The sequence below is a fragment of the Fulmarus glacialis genome, unplaced genomic scaffold (genome assembly GCF_000690835.1).
Source record: "Fulmarus glacialis isolate BGI_N327 unplaced genomic scaffold, ASM69083v1 scaffold9273, whole genome shotgun sequence".
NCBI lineage: Eukaryota > Metazoa > Chordata > Aves > Procellariiformes > Procellariidae > Fulmarus > Fulmarus glacialis.
This window is the reverse complement of record NW_009204852.1, coordinates 4,526-25,872: the sequence shown is the minus strand read 5'-3', so window position 1 is coordinate 25,872 and position 21,347 is coordinate 4,526. Positions and strand designations below refer to the sequence as shown.

Sequence of the window (21,347 nt, the reverse complement as noted above, 5' to 3'; positions counted from 1 at the left end):
GCACTGTATATGGAGTATACATCAGGCTGTCCTAAGGCTTCTGTGACTCAGTGTGTATCTTGTAGGGGGAAGGTTACTTACCTGCAGAGTCTCCTCACAGCCATACTCCTGCTTCAAAACCACGAGTTCCTGACCATATTACAGCTCCATCTTCCCTAACCCAAGTTGCTAACAACCCTTAAGAGCAGGCAGTATACCCAGGTATGCCTCCCCTGACCACCACCTCAATCAACAATCTTCCAAAGCAGAAATAAAAGGCAGAACACTACCGGAAATATCAACATCTCAAAAAATCTGCAGAGAAACAAGAGAGGAAAGACTCCAGTGGCCAGATACCAGGAGAAAACACCACCACCTCGTAAGAGCTGCTTCTTTGAACGTGCAGGGTCAGATCAAGACTTGTGACCAAAGCCTCTCAGCAACACTCAAGAGGTCCCTAATCAGGGCTTCTTATATTTTGCTCCTACACCCCCAGAAACATTCTTTGGGACATTAATATTAATGATAGTAGGGCCAGAAGAGATGAGGGTAAAAGCATACCCCAAGACTCCCCCGCTGCCAACAGCACCTGGGTGACACCAACAACCCTCCTAGGCAAGACGCCTTCAGCTGCTATAAAACACATCGCTAGCAGGCTTGTGACTTACTTCTTTAGGTACAAGGATTAAGAATGAGCCCATCAGATTGGAAGATTCAGTTGCTGAAAAGCTGGCACAAGGTATTCACGAGTTTCGCCCAATTCTCACAGTTGCTGAAGACAGCAACTAGCAGCAGCATGCACCGTATGGCCAAGCTTGTCTAACAGAAACACATTCTGCCAATGAAATTACACTCGGCACATGTACACACCCCCCAGAGCTGTCATATTCAGGGTTAACTTCATAAAGATTTCATAGCGAATTTCTTATGAAGGAGTTTTCTCAAGTACCAACCATAGAGAGCTATTTATGCCACAGTAACAGCTAAATAAATACCGTGCAGCCATCTAATTCTAAAGACTACGCCACCAGGATCCAGCTCCTTTCAAACCAACTATGCATTTTCGAACAGATTGTTTTTCCTTTTTTTGCCACAATACAGAGTAATGTTCATTAGCTGCCTGCTATAAAGCCATAAAGCTTCACCATCAAGGTCTGAGTGCAGAAACTAAAATCTGATACAAGACACTTGCATCACAAAAGCATTACACCAATGATGGCAAGATTGCTGTTTTGCTTCAGAATCCAAACGACGCAAGACTATCTTGAATACAGGGCTCAAAGAGCAAACAGGAAGACTGTTTCCAGGTGATAAACTCCACCAGTACTCAGCCGTATACAGGTGACTTCCAGCTAATCTTGTGGGAGAGAAAAATTCTCTCTCTTCCCAAAGAGACAGACAAAACCACAGCAACCACAAACATGAAATACATACAATTATCCTGAATCGTGCAAGAAGTTTACCAATGAAGATGACAGAAAACTGAACAGTGGGGCAGCAGTTATATTCACAGAACCAAAGAAGAGTTGAGGCTGGAGGGGACCTCTGGAGATGATACAGTCATCACTCTCCCTCCTACTCCAAGCAGGGTCAAGTAGAGCAAGTTCAGTTACCCTTCCACCCATCCAGGTATTTTTTCAGTTCAGAACCTAGAAAAAGCTGCACATTTTTTCCATCACATTTTTCTTGACTTTTTTTCTGGAGGTTAAAGAGTTCACGAAGTAAGATGTGTGAGGCTCCAGGACAAGGAGAAAAGCAAGGGTAGATAGGTACTCATTCACATTTGGCCTTGATCAACCACTCTTTACTTCTGAAAGCTCAAAAAGACTTGTGCTGTAACACAGAAGGACAATGTGCTAGTCCGTGTGAATCAGCAGGGTTCGTTCAAAAGAACTGAACTAAATTCTGAACTAGAACTTGAGACCGCAGCTCATCCACAGGGTTACTCGTTAGGCACTCGCATGTAACTCACAAATACCTCTTCAGAAATCATATCGTATGCGTTCTCATTGAGAGTATGTCATGTGACAGGAGAGGAATAAGAAACACACACTAGAAAATGCAGTGTTCCAGAAAGATGTCCCAGGGCAGGGGAACTCTCTGCAGGACCAAGGAGCAACCTGTATGAAGATATTTCACCTCTTTCTTTTTCAAAGTGGTCCTCACTCCTCCAGCCAGCAATGAAACAGAGAAAACATATCAGAGAGCTATGAGAGAAGAAATTCTTAACTGCATTGGCATTGAAACAAACTGAACATTAGAGGGGGTTAAAGCTGTTGAGAGCTTATACAGCTGCAGTCCCAGACCTAAAAGAAAAATAGTGCATGTGGGCCAGTGGAAGACAATACTACATAGTAAAGCTGATTTTAAGTGCAGACACTTCCTAATCATAAAATATTTAAAGCATCCATAAAAATAATAGTGCTTCCTGAAGCTAATGCAAAGATTATCAACAGCAGTGTCGAACATGGTAAGAATATTCAAGCTAGTGTCAAAAGCATTAGTGTTCCAGCCTACTGAGGATAGCAGATGGACCATGATATACAGGTATCAATAATAAATACAAGTATTTTGGCCAACCTGCAGCCAAAAAGAAGTCCTATAACAAGAAGATTTATTTTTGTCCTTTTTCCTAAAGTAGTGATTGGGGTAGCTAACTGTCCCTTCTCTGCTGCCCTCTTTCTTCAAGCCACATCTCTATTGGGTAGCATAGGCAGAGGCAGGTGGATGGGCATAACATGCAGATCTGATTATTACTGATGGGCCCCACTTGTGTGACAGAAGGGGACCACAGTACACAACCCTCCTGGCCTACCTCATCAGTCCAGCACAGCACCCCCTGCCTTACACTGTTCAAGGAGGAAAAGACTTCACCTGGAGGCATCAGGCTTCACAGATTCAACTCCCAGAACAGAAGATTTTCAATTTGGACTTAAACCTGATTTAAAAGACACTGATGCTTCAAGTCAACAGAAACTGCAGGAGCCTGGCCCTTTACAAGTCTTGCTACATTTTCCCACCTAAAGCAGAGGCTGAGCAAAAGCATTTATCCAAAAGGATAAATCAGGCAATCCCACTTTGGTGCTTCTCTACAAAGTTTCAGCAGTATGGGTCCATCTTCGGTTCGCTCTCGCTCAACAGCCTGCCGTGGCATTGCTGTGACCAGTACTTTACACAGTGGTAACAACACTCATGGCATCCTGGAAGGGCAGCAAACACTTGACTAAATTCTGTAAGGTAGTTTTGTCTTCCAAATCGCTAGAAAAGCAGGACATAACACAACCAGTTTTCTGAGTCTCCACCAACATAATTCTCTCAGATCCACTGCTGCTAATAAATGGCAGAACATGTGGCATGCAAAGACTGGTCTCACTACGGACAGCTCTGAAGAGCATGGAGGAAGAACAGAATCAAGCAATTTCCAAATAGTTGTTTCTAATTTTCAGGAAGGTAGTAAGTCCCTCTGTAAGGCTAGCAATATGACAACTTTCTGATTGCTGTTAGGCGACTTAGGACATAGCATATATGAATACAAGGCCCTGGAACCCCTTCAAGGAAGTCAACCATTTTGATTTTGGATGACTGCATACTTCTGCTAGAATCACAACACTTCTGTTTACAGCTGCCACTGTTTTATAAGCAGCATCTCAGTTGACACCCTTTTCAGGTAAAGCACTTCATTAAAATTGCTCAAGATACAGGTTACGTCAAAATTAAAGCGATCCAATCAATCTGAAAAGCATTAAATACAGAAATACATTAGCTGCATATGCAACTGAACACACCCTCAAATTATGCCTCACTCCTTCCTAAGCTCAGCTATTTCTCTAGCAATGTGTCATGGGCCTTTTACAGAGGGACTTCAGCCTCCTACCACCCACGACTGAGCACTTTCAAAAACCATGTGCTGCATACCTAAAAATACATTTAACAGATTCCAAATCCTAAACCCATCGCCTCCACACAGGGATTTGTGACATAACAAACAAGGGAGATCACCAGTTTATCTGCTGCTGTCAAGTGCCACTATAAAACCAACTTGCTGCAACAAACCTCTTCCTCCTATTTTTCTTACTTAGGCCAGTGAGCTGCTGACAGATAGATCTCTTGGAAGAGTTTAGCAGACATTCAAAATACTACATGAAGAACAGGAAAAATGCAAGGAGTGAGAAAGTTCATGATTTTCTGAATATTATCACCAAAAGGAAGAAGAGTGCTAAAAAGCCTCTCTGAGCAGAGAACTAATTCTGTTATCATGTCTCAAAACATCTAACCTTTAAAGCTCAGCAAAACATAGGAGACAAAATAAATCTACCAGTTAAGGACTGAAGACAACTAAGGTATCAAGCCATATATAGAAACACGTAGCAACCGTCACTGAAAGGCAGCAACTTCACTTACTATCTTAAGGACTTCCGTTTTCATAACACTCTCCAAAAACAAGGAGAAGTACCACTTTGTGCAGTATCTGGAGTGATGTTTGACAATTTTTCAAACATTCAAGAATCACTGTAAAAAGTTGCTATTACTCAGAGAGATACTCAAGCACATTTCAAATTAAGAAGTGGACTCTTACCACATTATTTCGTTCACTTAATAAAATTTTCCCCACTAACATAACTGCCATGCTTGTTAGAGCAAGGGAGTGTTTAATAGCAAAAAGTGAGTTTAAAAATTTTAAAGCCCCCAAACACCTGCTCAGCTAATCACAGGTGCTGGCTCAGCTGGGAGGGGTTAACCACAATAGAGCACTTCAGATTTTTTTTTTTCCGTAATGCATATGTTAATCTTGCAGGTAGGAAATGTCAATAAAACACGCAAAAAAGTGTACGTATATTTTTCAGGAATATTTACCAGTCATGCTGCTGTCTCTGTTTATTCCATTATGAAGTTTACAGTGAACAAATGCTGCATCAAATAACCACGATCCAAAGAGATTCAAGATGCTGTTAACCTTTGGCCTGCGAGGAGCTGGTAGTGGCCGTGGCTCAGAACTTGTCTGGTTTGGGCTAGAGAGTGGAGAAGTAGAGGAGGGTTGGTGCTGCACTTTTGAAGTATGTGCAGTAGTTGCCTATTAGAACAGAACAACAGATCAGCTCCTAGAAGCAAGGAAGTTACTTCCTCCAGCCGAGGAAACTATCAAAAGGGTCAGCTACTTAAATACAGAATATGAAATCTTACAGTGCTGGTTTTCATTGTTGCTTTATTCACAGTCACTGCCCGATGCCTTCGGTTATGTGGTGGAGTGGTGTTGATAGCAGTGTTCTGGGGCATGCTCAGCCTATTTACTGGCGTGGGTGGTGCGCTATCTGACCGGGGTCGTGAAATGCCTGTAGATGAAGAAATAAAGCAAGCTTTCAGCAAGAATTCCATAGGCTCCTACACAGCAGCCCAGTTAGTAAGCATTTGGGCCTTCTGTAAATAGACTAGCTTTCTCCCCTGCCCCCCAAAACAGCAGTAGTAAGAAAAACATCTTTCCCCTTTTACTATTTGCAGAAATAAATGCACAAGCAAAAGAAAACCCTGCTTGCATTAGATAAGCAAATGATTAAAAAACACCAAAGAACCCCACACCTTAAGAAAATGGCACATGGAAAATGGCACACAGGAGGACCAACTCTAAGAGCAGGAAGAGGGAAAGGGGCAAGGTTCATTTGCCAAAGCCAATTTAACAGCTCAGTCCTGCAAAAATTCAGATGCCTCTCACCTTTGCCTTTCTTTCCCAACCATACCTCCCATACCCTGTTCTGAGACAGCTCTAAGATGTCTGACCCTTGAAAGCCAACTTAGCTCACTAAATTAAGATGAAACCCATCCACCACGCAGTTTTCTGCTGTTTTTGTGAGCTGAATCAGCTTGCTGAACAGTCAAATAGTAAGTCAGTACAAGAGATGGGGTAAGAAAGCAGAGCAAGCTATAATTTTTCTGGCAGCAGCAGGACATTAGATCACTCTTCATACAGCTTCAGGGAAATATTCGTGGTATATAAAGCTACTCTTCCCAGTCAAAATCAGAAGCAACTAGCCCTCTGCAAAACCTGAAGTGACAAACACCGCTTCTTCCCATTTTAATGAATACCACCACCCTCACACCCCATTTGAAAAATTACGCGTGGAATTGCAGTGTGCTTGAAGATTTGACACAGATTTTTTTTTGACCATGTTAATTAAAGCACACAAGTACTTTTCATAACACACTACAGAATAACTAACTCCTGCTAAACCATTAGCGTTATACCCCATGCAGAGGGCAGAGTATGCACTATGAAATGTATTGTTTTAGTACGCTTTTTTGGAAAAGAGGACACAGTATTTTGCCAAACGCACACATCATGGAAGTACATATCAGGGAGGGCAAGATAAAAAGCACCCCCAAATGCTTTGGCACTTGGGGTAGAAGGCAATGAGATCTCCCACTTGCCTTAGCTGAAGGGGTCCACACTGCAGCTCTAAAGTCTACCTGAGCACACTCTCACATCCACACCTACAGCTTGAATTTAATTTCACCAAGAGCTCTCCCTGTGCCCAAGTGCATCATAGTCTGCAGTCATCGTCTTTGAACTCCAGGTGGGTTATCATCACCCTAGGTGTTTCATCTTGTTACACGAGATCTTCAGAAGGCTGAAGTCTCCGATTCAACATCCTATCAAAAGCTCATGTAGACAGCAAAGCTCCTGGCATGCTTACAGGAGAGTCTGGGCTGCCAGGGACCCACGGAAGTGCTCCACAGCTGACCAGTGTGGAAGACCTCAACCCCAGCTACCGTCACACCCCCCCCACTGCATCCAGACAAGGAGTTGTGTATGGGATCACTGTCGCCCCAGTGGGAATGGAGTCTCAGGCAGCCAGATGCAGAACAAAAAAGGACTACCACACCATTAGTGGGTTAAAAGTCTCAGATAAAACCCCAGACTACTTTTAAGGTCCAAGAGGAATTCACTACAACAGCTATCCCAGCAGAGGTGCATACACTGTGCAAAGCTAACAGCTGCTCAGGTTCTTCCTCTGCCTCCACTACAAGATGCTCCCCTCACGAGTCTTACATTACAAACTATTTTATTCACGGAAAATTAATTACTAACCACACTTCCACAAAAACCTTGGATATAGTATTTTCCTCAGTACATACTATATTTAACAGCTTTTCAAAAAAATTTTAATTCAGCTTTCAGAGCCAGTAAAAGACAATTCAGAGGAACATCTTCTATCAATGCTCAGTTTGACTTTTTTTTTAAATTATTGTTTCAGTGCAGACTGCCAAATCCTATTATCATAGGTAGGAAGACAGAGTTCGACAGAGTAACGAGGAGGCTGTTTTCGTAATTTTAGGCCATATATTGTCTATATACAATCCTCCTTTAACAAATTATGATATTATTTGACAGACTACAAATACTTTAAATCTCACATCTGGTATTAGTAAAAAGCAATCATTAAAATTCCTGAAAAATCAGTGGCAAGACATCTGGAAGAACAGTGGACACAACAGGTTTCAAGATTCAATATCACAGCTTAAGAAAAAAGACCATTTGCTCTTTTACATCACTTCACATTTGTATAAATAGCTTTGTTTCAAAAGTTAAATCTATAGTGACAAAAACTTGTTTGCAGTGGGGAATACAGTACCGATAAACCTTTTCCTTGCAATATTTTTACAGAAACACAGAATGTATTTCTAGTCTAAAGGGTCTTATAATTCAGAGAGACAGGAGGATCTTGAGGTGTTTTGCTTAAAAGGACTAAAGCATTGAGGTCTTTCCAAAAGATAAACAACATGTAAAAGGTGACAGTCTAATTCCACAGCCAATTTTTTTTCTGAACACAGTTTACATATCTGCTCAAGTCTTCCGCAGTCTCACATCAGTTCACACTTCTGGCAGATGACAACATTTGTCTGCATACATTTAAGCAAAAAAGCAGTAGGAGACAGGCAGCTCTTCAGAGTTTACAATAGCACATTATCTCTGAAGAATTTTTAATAAGCCTGAAGCATATTAAGAATAATGCCTTAGATTTCAGGTGCTATATAGCGTTACTTAAAACTTACCAGCCAGTGCTCACATCTACCTTTCAGTCAAGTTTGAGCTACTCCGTTACCAGACGCACAAAGAAACACAGCTTTTCTTCTCAGCAGTACTAGTCACCCACTAATCGTAAACTAAGTGAAACTGGCACTTGTAGTATAAAGATCTGAAGATGACAATCAAAATTCAGTACCTTATAAAAATAGGCACTGCACACATCTGTTGCCACAAAGTTTATAAACAAAGTGGTCAGTGCTCACAACATGCTAAGAGCATAACACTTGCATTGTTGATTAGACAAAAAGAGAAAGAAGCCTTGTTTGGAGAGAGAGATGGCTGGTTTTATTTTAGACTTCAGATTTATTTATTTGTTTTGCATTTGAAACTAAGGCTACCTACAACTTCATGCATTCAAATATTATTGTGTGTACAGATGGTCATTTAAAAGCGACCTGAGGTCCCTTCCCTATCAATTCCAGCATATACTTGCAAATGATAAATTGTTATGGCTGTATTTATGGAGAAGACAGATCTAAAGAGAATAAAATAATTAAGTTACTATTCCTAGCTATCCGCAGGTAAGACAAAGGCATTACCTAGGAATGCATCCACTAAACAGCTGATCCCACGCATGGCACGAAAGAATATTTGAGGCAGATGTTTAAGGCAGGGGTACTGATTCAGTTCTTGAGTCATCCCACTCACATTCAGAAACTGCTCCTGAAATTTGGGGGTAGAGCTAATAATGGCTGGGTTACTCAAATCCACAGGATTACTGCACACAAAGAGAGCAAAATGTATTTTAGTCAGTTTAAGAACAGCTGTTCGGATTTTAAAAATACTTGAAGATGCAATAGTTTAAGGCATTTAAATAGCAAAACCACAAAACAACATCCACTATCAATATATTTTTAGCTGTTACTCCATCACAGGAAGTCAGTTTTAACTTCCTGGTTGTCTTCATTTCAAACATTACCCAAATACACTGAATAATTTTATTAAGACCCAATGAACCAGAGCACATACTTGATCGAATAATCCCACCAGTAATATTAATTACTTATGAGGTCTTTTGAACTCAGTTTAAGAGATCTTTACATCGTTAAAATTATTCTCAAAAGGTAAGCAATGAATTAAATATTGCCAGCAACTAGTGATAAGAAAGGGAGTGGGTTGTAAAAGTTTGAGCAATTTTTCCTGACTGATACAAATCCTGTAACAGCAATTCCAAATTAGAAGAGTACAGTACTTGTGACACTGAAGAATGAAGAAAAAGAACAGATTTTTTTTTAGTTAGTTAAGTAGTAGATTTTGAACAGTTTAACATTTATCTAGCTTTAATTAGTACATAATGTTTATATAAAAAGTTTATTATTCTGGCCATTCAGAACATTAATGCCATGCCATTCCCAATAATCTTTAAAACCAAGCGTGTCGCTTGGTTCTGTTGTGTATTTAAGGAAGAGTAACATGGATGTTACTCTTAATTAACTAATTAATTAACTGTATAGCTTTATTCATAGAAACAAAGAGATACACCCATTTTAAAAATAATCTTTTGTAGTTAAATTTAACACCCTGGAGAATAAATGGAAGCAGTATACAATCTCTCAGAGCTATTGTTCTGCTTTTCCTGTTTGCTATCTCAGAGAAACAAAATTGTATTGAAGTCTTGTTTTTCAGATCCTCCAAAATGTCAAATAGCTAAGAACTTTTTCATTGAATGAACCAGTTTACATTCGGAAAGTGTCAAAGAGTTCAAAGTTGAACAACCCACTCACAACCTTGCTCTGGGCTGCTGCAGGGCACTGGTACAAGAAGCCTCTCTCACTTTATTCTATTTAGGTGCTTAATCTTAGCAATCTCCAGAGAAATTTTTCACTTATCATGCAAATTTATAGAAATGATGCAAGAATATGAACAACGGATGGCTGTAATTACAATACCTCAGCATATGTAAAAAGCGAAACCAAGTTTGTGCAACACACTCATTATCCATTTCAGGAGGAATCAGACCAGCATCTTCATCGGGAATTTTAAATGGAGGAAATGAAGGTCCATATGTAAAACGCAGCAATCTAGAAAGCAAGTCAGACAGACCTGTCATTCAGTTAATACTCCTCAAAAATTTAACAGTGCATTTGAGCCTCAAAGGTATCAGTCCACAGGTGAGCCCACAAGCAACAACACACCTCAAGTTTTCCGAGAGATCCCTATGTTATACAATCATTTAGCCCTCTTAAAGCTTTGCAGGGTACACACCTTGGAGCCTGCCCAAAGGTCCAACCAAATCAAAGAGCTGTTAAAGCATAACACCCCATAGCAGCTCTCCCATCTGTTGAGCCCCGGGAGTTACCAATTAACATAGGCACATACATAACTGACAAGATGTTACATAAGAAGGGGGGGGGGGTGGGGAGAAAAAGGAGGAATTTAAGCCCTTATCCTCAAGGCTCTTTAGCTGAAGTGTTCAATGACACCAGCAAGTCACATTAGGTTACAGGTCTAAATTCCAAGTTACTGATGACTTAGAATTTACACCAGCACACTGAGCAACACTCGATGCCATCCTACACGCAGCACAGGATTTGCACTCCACTGAGTAGCAAGCTCTTCACAAAAGATGCACTACGTTTTGCAGAAGCTGGGAGTTGCAGAACAGTGAAGAGCAAACCCACAGAGGGCTTCACAGCAATGCAATATCATGAGGATAATGGCTTAGATAAATGGAGATCTTTCTCTAGAAGTGCTATAACTACCTTATGAGTCACCAATAAGCTTCACTGAGCCACTGCTGTCTGATTTGACCCCTGCTTCAACCCCGCTTTGCAAACTTATAGATCAGTTTCCCTGATCAATATAATCCTGGTGTTTTCTAAGAGGATGGAAGAGATCCGAGTTGCACCTTCTCAATATCCTACCATTCCCAGAAATCAGTTTTTGTCTTTCCTTAAGCTAAACTCCCTTTTAGCACCATTTCTTGCTTCAGTTATCGCACCTTATTTCTAAGCTAAGAGTTGCTTGTAATGTCCCATTCATCATTGCCCACTTATAAAGACATACAGTTTTACAGAGATAAAGTCATTACAACTAGGAGAAATGGGAGGAGAGCAGAAGTCTACGGCTGACTCCTAAACCAAGAGTTAAATAGGCAGAATTATCATCTTCCACTTCCCCCAGCACTGGGCACTACAGTAACCTGCAGCCAACTAATGCAGAATACACTCAAAGTGTGTTTGGAAGCACAGGCTACCACAGTAACTAGGCTTGGATAGAAAAGCAAGTGAGCTCTAGGACATGAGGCCTTCTCCAAGTCCAAACCAGAAATACATGCACCTGCACCAGGCAGTAACTGCTTTCCAGCATGCCACACTGATGCCCCAGCACCCATTTACATTTAGTGCTCCAGAGGCATCACCCCATAGTAGGTTTTTGATGAGGAATTACCTAGCTCTGACAAACCCTGAAAAGTCTGGGCACAACCCATGCAAAGTCATGCCCCACACCTCTGTTCTGCAGCAGACTGCACTACTTCACAATTCTCCCCTTACAAGCTGCAAGAAATCATTTTTTCAAGAATCATGGCCAAATCTTAACCAAAATTTGGGACATTTTCAAGAATGACTGAAAAAAGAAATAAATTGCAACCCACACATCCAAGACAGTTAAAATAGACTTAAAGCACCCTAGATGGGTAAAAGAACTATCTATTGGTATGGCAACACAACTAAGACCCTAGTTTCATCCTGCTATGAAGTCATAGCCATGGATACAGATTAACACTGCATATGTGTACAGATTTCCAAATATAATTTTCCATATGATTTTAAGTTGAGACATTTACTCTCAGCTTATAGCTAATAACCCAATTCAGAAAACTGTTTACTAAAACAATACTTTAACTGTTTGAAGCTGCAGCTTCATTGAAGTATTAAAAGTGCAGCTTAAAATACCACTGAACTTGAAGTTAGCCTCAGAGGAGTTCAGCTTTCTATGTATTAGGCATAAACCAACATTACTGAACAGCTGACTAAAACATTACAGAAAACCTGTAGATTACTATGCATTAACAGAACTAAGACTGTTAGTCAACAGTAGAAGATTAAAGTGTCGGCATAGTGCATGGCGCAGAACACCAACGCATGTTTTGAGACAGAGCTGTTCTTTTCAGATCAGTGAATCATAAAATATTTTCTGTTATGCAATGCCACATCTAATGAGCTAAAAATAGCTAAAGAAATAGCGTGGGAAATACGCAGAACTTGTATTGCAGCTTTATTTCCCACAGATTTAACAAGTAGCTGCATAACCTGGAAAAAAAATCTATCCACACTTGGAATTTTGACAGGTAGTTCAAAAGCAAAAGTTTTCAGAGTTAAAATAAACCCTTGCACAAAAGCATACTATTGAATTTTTCACAGTGCAGCAATTTTAATACATCTTTGAACTTTCATAGAAATGGTTATTGACGTCTCAGGAGAGTTGGGAGGAGGAGACTCAGACCTCTGCTCCTCACCAATTAATCCAGTTCTTTCCTCCAAGAGGCTGAGATTTGTCCTGCAAAGACTTCATACCACAAAGATGCCAGTATTAAGGATACTGAGACTCCCCTCACCAATCAGGGCCTTCTACTACAGCATAACCTCTTCCACAGCCCACAGATCCTCACTGTTCCCATGCCCAGCAAGGCTTGGTGCAGCTCTCCTCCAATACTCTCTGGAGGCGAGTGCCGCTGCTCAGGGGAGAGCCTGCAGCCTGCCTCTGGCCCACTGCATCCCTACTGCCAGGGCACAAGCACCAGGCAGCTGTAGCACAGCTTCAGCTCCGCAGGGCAGAAGAGGCAGTCCAAGAGTCACCTCAAACACAGCAACATGCAGCAGTAACACCTAATAATTTTGGTGGTGACTGCCATTAAACATACAGACTATAATGCTACACTAATATTCATGACTCATTCTTCACGGGACATGATGAAGAGTCACAGTAATGGAGACTAATATACACACACTGTAAAGTGCTAAATATCAGAGAGATGCTGAGATTACACAGTAACAGAGGCAATCCAATTCAGATCTTCACTTGCAGAACAAAGACACACACACAAACAGTAAAAGCCAAGGATACTAGCAAGATCTCTCACTTTGTTTTGGTCATCCACTTTTGGATTGCTGTGCATTACACAAATAAGCAACTCCAGAGAAAAACATGTATAACCATGATCATCCTCACACACGTGTGTTTATTTCCACGGGATTTCTCGTACCTGGAAGTAAGGGCACAGATGACCTTGCTCCATTGCTCAACTACTGCAGGGTGATGTCGCCAGTTGGCCACCATCTCTTTAGCAGTTTTCCAGTACGGTGGTGTCGGAAAGCACCGTGTACAAGCTAGTAACCACACCTCAAACAGCACGCCAATTAATTTTTCAGCCAGATTCTCAGCAATGCCACCTTATAACAGAAACAAAGCATGCCTTTAGTGAGTATTCAATCTAAATAACTTCAAATATCTCCCGAAGGAGATTTCAGTTTAAGTGCATAAAGATTCTTAAGTTCATTTTTTTCATCATTTTTCATTTAAGAGTGATTCCTGGTTGCTTCCTACAGCCAATTAGCCTTTTTACAAGACCAAACATAACATACAAAGCCCAGCCACATATGTGTGTCACTAAGGGACACTGGAAATTCACTGATCTTAGGCTGTCTTCTATTGCACTCTATCTATATTGATGCCTTTTTTAAAAAATAGGTATAAAATGACAATATTATTTTCCAGTAGGCAGGCCAAACAGCAAGACCCATAGAGGTTTCAGTGAAACAAATAGGGAACAATATTATCTGAAACCCTTTACCATGAACAGAGTCACTGTTCTGAAAAAATACGTTTAGGAGAACTCCGCTCCAAATCATTCAGGCTTTTCTGACAATGCTTTATTTCAGAGTAGCGTAGCAGAATTAGGAGCGAGCTATTGCTCTTTGGTGGCTACTAAGAGCTTTTAACAGGTTTCCCCCCATCCCCCTGCACCTCAACATCAAGCAAAGCCAAAGGTTTTTCCAGTAATTGAACCAAATGGAAGTTGAAGACAAACCTTGCACAGTTGGAGCTGCTAGAAGAGTGTCATTGATCTGAAGGAGAAATAATAACAAAACCTCCCAGGTTTCTCTTGCCATAATTGTCGATTCGCGAGCCAGTTTCTGGACAGCTTTCAAAACCTGCAAGCACAATCTAATCTGACTAGATCCTGGGTCTGGCCTGCAAAAGAAGAAAACAATACTTGAGTCTCTAAACAAGAATATATAGAGTGATGCGTACAATAATCTGAACTTTGAGCAATTACAAGAGGAAACATCAATATTATTGAACAAGAGCCAAGAACATGAGCTAATATGCTTCTATGCACCCTAACTCTGCCTCTAAGCATCCTAACTCTGCCTTAATGAGTACAAGATGTTCCGTAACATTCTTCTCTACATGACACAGAACTTACTGCCATAGAGTGAACACTAACTGGAGCAAGTACAACCCATTATCCCAAAGGAATTTACCTTAGACCGAACAATGAGAATGTAGTTGAGACATCACTAATTGTTACATACATAATTCAGAAGAAAAATGGCAAAGTTAAGAGAAAATATTGTTAGCAAACTAATTTAAATTCTTCCTAGTTCTCCTCTTGCTTCCAAATGTAGATCCAACTCTTACCCCCAATTCCTTGGATTTAGGGGGGGAAAAAAAAAAAAATCTAGAAGAGGGTCATTAAATCGGAAAAATCAGACTAAAGGAAGAGGGGATAAGTAAGGAAGACAGGGAACAAGTTGATATTATCAAGGTTTTCTCTATAGTAACAACCAGTTCCACACTGTCACTGCTGAGTCACTCAACATGAAGTGTTGCAGAAGCAGCACAAAGCAGCATGCTCTCTTCCCATCAGTTAGTTTGGACAAGGCAGAACGGGTACAAAATAGTAACATGAAACGTTCTGGACAGTATCTGAGGACACTGGTAAATAAAGCTGAGGAAGCCTAAAAGTTTAAAGGGTGAAAGAGGAGATTACAAGTTAGAGCATGCAATATATGCAAGCTATATTTCAACTTGTAAGCCATTTCCTCATCCTTCCTACCACTTACTGAAAGTATGACCAAAAAAAAAAATCATAAAAATATTACCTTCCACAGGACTACTAAGTAGTATTACCAGATTCCTACCAAATACTTTCAATGTGGTATAACCCACAAGTCATGTTGCATGGTAAGCATCTTAGGAACACGCTGATCCACTAGATAGAGATCTGCTTTTCTTAGAGAATAGTAGCTCGCATTGAGATCACTTATTGACAGACATGCTTTAAAAATACTATCAACTCTTATCTTGATAGAATAAATGTTGTATCACAATATTCAAAACAAGATTACAAAAGAGACAAGATAGTATCTAATGCAAAATTGCAAACTACAAGTCGCAGTTCAGGACTTCAGTGGGTTGCTTGATGCTAGCGCTAGATCCTAACAGATAGTCTCTGTAGAACAACAAAGCTTGGGAGAAGTAAGCCCTGCCTTGGTTATAGCACTATTTTTTCCCTGAGCAACAACAGAGCAGATAATTAATCAAAAGATATCCTTAATCTTGATAGGCTTGAAGTTTCAAAGCCTGTTTCAAGACTCGTTTCCCTAATGATTTAGGGAATCCATATGAAGGGGGCTTACATGTAGGAAGCTCCATATGCAAGATGACTAATGGGATACTTCTGAGCTGATCTGGTAAAGGCAATTCTAAAGTCCCCGTCCATCTATCAGTTCCTCTTGTCCACAAAGTCAACTGAATGGCAAACTTTGGTTGCAGCATTTTGCAGACTCATGCCTAGACTTCTACAGAACCTGGCCTTTTCATTCCCACACTCCTTTGCAACAAGAATTGTTCTCATGATTTCATATGAGAAGCAGAAGTTATTACAAAAAAGTGTCTATTACACTTGGACAGTCACATGTTCTACGGTCTCTCAAGCAATTCCAGACATTTTAGTTGCACGGAAGACCCTGGTATCTACACCTCAATCTCCTGGGGAGGGGAGGCAGGGGGAGAGAGTTCTCACATTTTCTTTCTGTGCTTCCAACAAGAGTTTGTGGCACTGAAACTTTATCCGACAGCAGTAACTACCACTGCTGCTTAAGTAATCTGCAAGGCTTCCTGAATATCGTAGGGTTGCTAGAGACAGAAAGCCTGGGGGTTACGTGGGGACTGCTCAAATACATCAAGAAAAGAAGTGTTCATTTCATCGGGGTGGACAGAACGTCAGTGCTGAAGGGAAGGATGCAAGCACCCTCTCTTTAGTCAGTCCGGCAGACAGAGGAAAGGCAACCTGACTCACCCATCTTTCACTGTTCTTATTTTTCAGCACCACGCTATATGTGCATGTAAACATTTGATTCAGCTGAGCATTCAAACTAGAATGATTTATACACACCTGCTCTGTATTTGTATAAATGTTCCTGAGATGCTATTTAAGTTGAACTGCTCACTTAAGGCTCCTGCATTTCACACCTCAACTTATACATCCTCCTCAGGGTCTGAAACCCTCACCACAACTCTGGGCCACCACTTTTAAGGCAGCCAAACCAACAGCTACATCGTTTCCAGGAAACCAGGATGAGGAAGGAAGTTATTTTAATCACAACCCTCCATAGGGCATCGGCTTATAATAAAGGCTTAGTATTTTCAACACAAGAACAGGAGATTTTTCCAGGAGATAGTTAAATGCATGTTGCCACAAGAGCTCCTGGGTAAGTATTCTACAGGAGCCCATCAGCACCAGCAACCTGCATCAATTGGTTAAAACCAGAAACTATTCTCTTCTTCCTCTCCACAGGCACATAAGAATATGAGCCTTTGCTTTCACTCCAGCAAGGTGTGCGCAACTCAGGTCTGCATTTAATTTCCATTACAGAATGTCTTCCTGTTGCTGGAGTGAATTCTGAACACAGCTCCCTGGAGGACAAAACTTAACTTTAATTTCTTTTTCTTGCAAACAGAGTAGGGACTTGAACATCAAGTGTTGACAGCAAGAGCCATGAAAAACAGTGTTTCAGATACATCTCAGAGGCTTTTGAAAGAAAAACAATAGAATAATTGTACAGCAGGGGGGCGGGGAGGGGCAGAAGTGTTTAAAATAATGATTTTCCAGCCCTCCCTGTCTCTGGATGTTCAACAGCCATCACGTGCAGTCTACCACCCTGCATCAAGCTGGGACAGAAGGGTGGAACGGCAGCTTGTGCCAACAGTATGCAAGAAACAGGACTACTGAACTGCCTGCTACCAGAACCCCTGGTATGAAAGCAGTCAAGGGATCACAGCAAGAACTATTTAACGGACTAGTGAAGAATTCATTCTCTGCTGTGCCAAGGGAATAAAGGTTCCCAAACAGTAGACTTTTCCGCATGTATTAAAGCTTAGAGACAACCTTCTGCAGAAGTCTAATCCAGAAGCATGCTTTCCTCAGATTTGTGCTGTTGCCCTGACCATCCTTTAATGGGAATTAAAATGCCTTTCTCACTACAAGTTAAGAGCAATGACAACTAAGGTTAGGTGGTAGACTCTGAAGCAATCAATAAATAGCAATGAACTCCTCATCTGAATTTGTATGAGTTATTATTCAAAGCCCTTTATTAACAAAGCCTTCAGGTAAAGTTAAGTGACCCAAGAGCAGCAGAGCACTTTGAAGGCTACTTGCAGTGATACATTATTAATACTGATAAAAGCAGATAATCTGGTACTTACAGACATATACTAAACATTGATCTGAAGTATTATCAGCTAATATTTATGTACTGTTTCACAGGGCACCATTAAATAATCTCCTCGGACTTATCCAACATGTGTGTTCAACAGCCGCAGGTAAACTTGTCATAAACTATAAACCAAGAATGATGTTTGAGCACTCTGACAACATAACTTTGTCCAAGACCTAGAAACATGTGTATCTCAACATTATCATCCAAGGATGTCTCATGTTAACACCAGGTTGTTAGACAGCAAGCACTCCTCCGCAGGATTCTTTCGAAACTACCCACGAAAGACTGTCAGCAGAATTATGCCCATTTAACAGGCACAAAGCAGGCACTTACTGCAAGATCCTCCAGCACATCAGAAACGTGGTCAAGTCTTGAGTAAACAAAGCATGGGATTGCCATGATGTGCTCTTAGTTATCTCAGTTTTACACAATACCAAGCACGTCGTCATACAGTGATGCTATTTAACCTTTCCCCCCCCTGCCCTCCAGTCATCTAATAGAGATGGTTCTTTAACAGTAAACATTCAAGTCTACGAACAATCTGTAATTCTAATTACCTAAACACAGCAGTAACAACTCAATTTGCTACTGAAAATTACAAAACAGGTTTGGAAAGACACCTTCCTCTTAACTTTGCAACAACAGCAGTCTTATTTTAATCAAGAGCCTCCATGGCTTATCAGGCCTCTTTGACAGGTTACCTGCTGACTACAGCTTCAAATTCCTGAGCCTCCTGAGTGTCCCAGCCCTAACACTCACCTCGGTACAAAGAGATTTTGGAGATGTTTGAGAATGCTTTGAACATAAAGGTTTGGTTCCTTAATAACTGGTAAAGGAATGGAATCCTTAGGTAATACAAGAGCCATAATCCAATCTGTATATACATCGACACAGTATTTCACAGTATCGCCATCCAGAGGGAGGGTCAGTCCATAACAAACCACCTCCATAGTCCATTTTACCTAACCAAACATAAAGCAAAAGTTATTAAAAATAAATAGTAGCAAGTAAACAATGGTCAATGCCCATTGGTTCTAACTCAACAAAATAACAGTAGTTACGTGGTATGGGCAACTCTAACATATACTACATGAAAACACCAAGTCATGAATTTGTATATCATGACATCGTGAAGATTATGAATAAATGGCAAATCACTCTAAATCCTGAATCTCTTTATACTAACCTGTAGAGAGAACTCTTTAGAATACACGAGAGCTGATGTAATGGAATATTTTCAAATTCTAGTAAATATTTTAGTATATAAAGTCTTTCTTAAAAAAGTCACTTACTGTTGCTTTAACAATGAAGGTAATTAGAAAGGCTTTATGTGTTAACTGCTAAATTCCTTGGCGGTGTTTTGATTTTTTGTTTGTTTGTTTGTTTTCCTTTAGCCTGAACTTCCTGGTACAGTAGCTCAGTACAGTACTACTAGGTCATGAAGTACACTGTTGCTATGAACTAGCTGTTAATAGAAGTCTTATGTAGATTACTAACCTGAAAATATAGCACACTTCATAAAACTTGGACTATTAAAGAGAGAAAAACAAAAAAGGCTACAGAAAAATCATTAAGTTGCCACTCTAGCATGAAGAAAACTATGATCTCTAAGGAAATGCACTTACTTCTTTGTCTGTTTTTAGTAAACTCTCACTTCCAATGGATGATGTAATTAAAGCTTGTCCAAGAGGACGCACCACTGCATTTGCCACTTCTCTCCCCACGTTTTCAGGATAGCTGTGAAGTACGCTGGTATTACCCTGATCATTTTGAATGACAAGATGCAAGGATCTCCACTCTGAGTACATAGTGCCTCTATGCTACAATCCAAATAAAACCTGGGGGGCAAGGAAGAAAAAAAGACGTAATTAGTAGAAATGTCTATGACATGAGTTACCAAAACTAAGGCTGTTTGCCATGATACAGACCCTTGAAAATTCAAGATGCACATATCTGTATCATACATTTGAAGATCTAGAAGAGAGTTCAACATCTTTTTTCCCAACCTTAATATGTTTTTTTTAATACAGCTGTGAGCTTGTTTTTTTAAAAAAAAGGTTACAGTAAATTTCAGTTAGGGACTAGCAGCCCATTGGAGACACTTAAACTTAATTAGGTATGCCCTAATGCATTTCAAATCCTTGTAAAGTCAATACATACACACAGTCACCCTCTAATCTAGATTTGTCCCAAAGATTCAGGATAGAAAAGACACTAGAAAATTTCCCAGATAGTGTCTCAGAACTAGACAGGAGAAGCACAGAGCTCTCCTTTCAACAACGCTCCCAGCACAACTGCAGGTGTGCATTTTCCCTTATTGCAGATTGAGCCACCTCAGGGATCCAAGCTGACAGTGAACTAACTAGGTTTTCTCAGTGGTGGGTTTTTGAGGGTTTTTTTGGCATTGTTGTGAAACCACAAGCAAGAAAGGCGCATTAGAAGCAGCAAAAGTTAAGCTATGCTTCCGCAGTCACTCTCAGCCAGCATTTGCCCAGAAGCACGGCAGGGTATGCCATTCTGCCCCGAGAGCAGTGGATCGTGCTGCACCATCAGCACATACACAACACCTACCTGCTGTACAGAAACAAGCTTGGGAGCCTGGCCAGAGCAAGCAGCCCCAGGCAGCAGGGAGGCACAGTGTGACAAGGCCAGCAGCTAGTCACGGGACTGCCGTCCAGCCTCACCGGGCAGCACTGAGCAGCTCAAGGAGATCTGCCACGCGCAGATGATCTACACATCAAAACATTCGGAAAGCTAAGCCAGCACAAGCCTTTTGTCTGCTGAGGCAGTTTTTAGCTGGATCAAGATCTGATCTAACTCAGGTGAGATGAACATCTGTGCCAACACAAAGGAGCAGTGAGGACACATGACCAGGAGGGGTGGCAGGAGCATCCCTCTGGAGGAGCAGGCTTTTGTACCCACTCACAGCAACCTTAAAACTGCTGCTTAAGCAGGTGGTACCACGGCAGCCTAAGCCATCAGAATTGGGACTGTGTTACCTCCCTCTTTCCTCCTCTTCCACCAACACCAGCAGTCTTATCAGTTATCTGAGCCAGCTGACCACGTGAACAATAAAACAAGGAAAACAGGATTGGCACAGGAGAAAAAGCAAGGAGTGTTCAACAGCCACAGCTTAGATCAGCTCAAGCTGTCACGAACGGCACCGCGAGAACCGTTTGCCAACTACACTTAGCTGGCACATTTTGGAAGCCAGTTAGTTATACAGGGAATGTTTTGAATGCCTCCCTTAGACATTCCTTGGCCCAAAACCAAAACAAGAAGCCAGGCCTGGAAATACTCCTTCCTAGGGACAAGCCACCATTTAAACAGGTCTGCCTATTTAGCTGACTTTAAGTGTTTATTTACATCCAAAACCTATGTAACAAGCCTGATGATTCCCTTCAACAGAGGAGGGAAGGCGAGGCAGCAAGATCTTGGTTTTCCAAATGATGGCCTTCCTGGTTTGAGGCAGCAATCACATGTGCTCATCTGATAGCAAATTAATCTGAGCAGCCACAGCCTGCAGGAAGCATATCCTTTCCATCCTTCAGGCATTTTCC

General features: G+C 41.0%; 1 protein-coding gene across 1 annotated transcript in view; it reads right to left on the bottom strand.

Moving 5' to 3' along the window:
• The window catches only part of LOC104074862 (ral GTPase-activating protein subunit beta-like), a gene marked incomplete at its 3' end in the record, with an annotated part of 32,476 nt that extends 12,881 nt beyond the window's left edge, over positions 1-19,595 (bottom strand). Inside the window, 8 exon segments of the mRNA XM_009575152.1 lie at positions 4,834-5,050; positions 5,161-5,309; positions 8,599-8,777; positions 9,949-10,080; positions 13,266-13,452; positions 14,091-14,254; positions 18,547-18,749; positions 19,413-19,595. Coding sequence (XP_009573447.1) covers positions 4,834-5,050; positions 5,161-5,309; positions 8,599-8,777; positions 9,949-10,080; positions 13,266-13,452; positions 14,091-14,254; positions 18,547-18,749; positions 19,413-19,595 — 1,414 coding nt within the window.
• Positions 19,596-21,347: the final 1,752 nt, after the last annotated feature.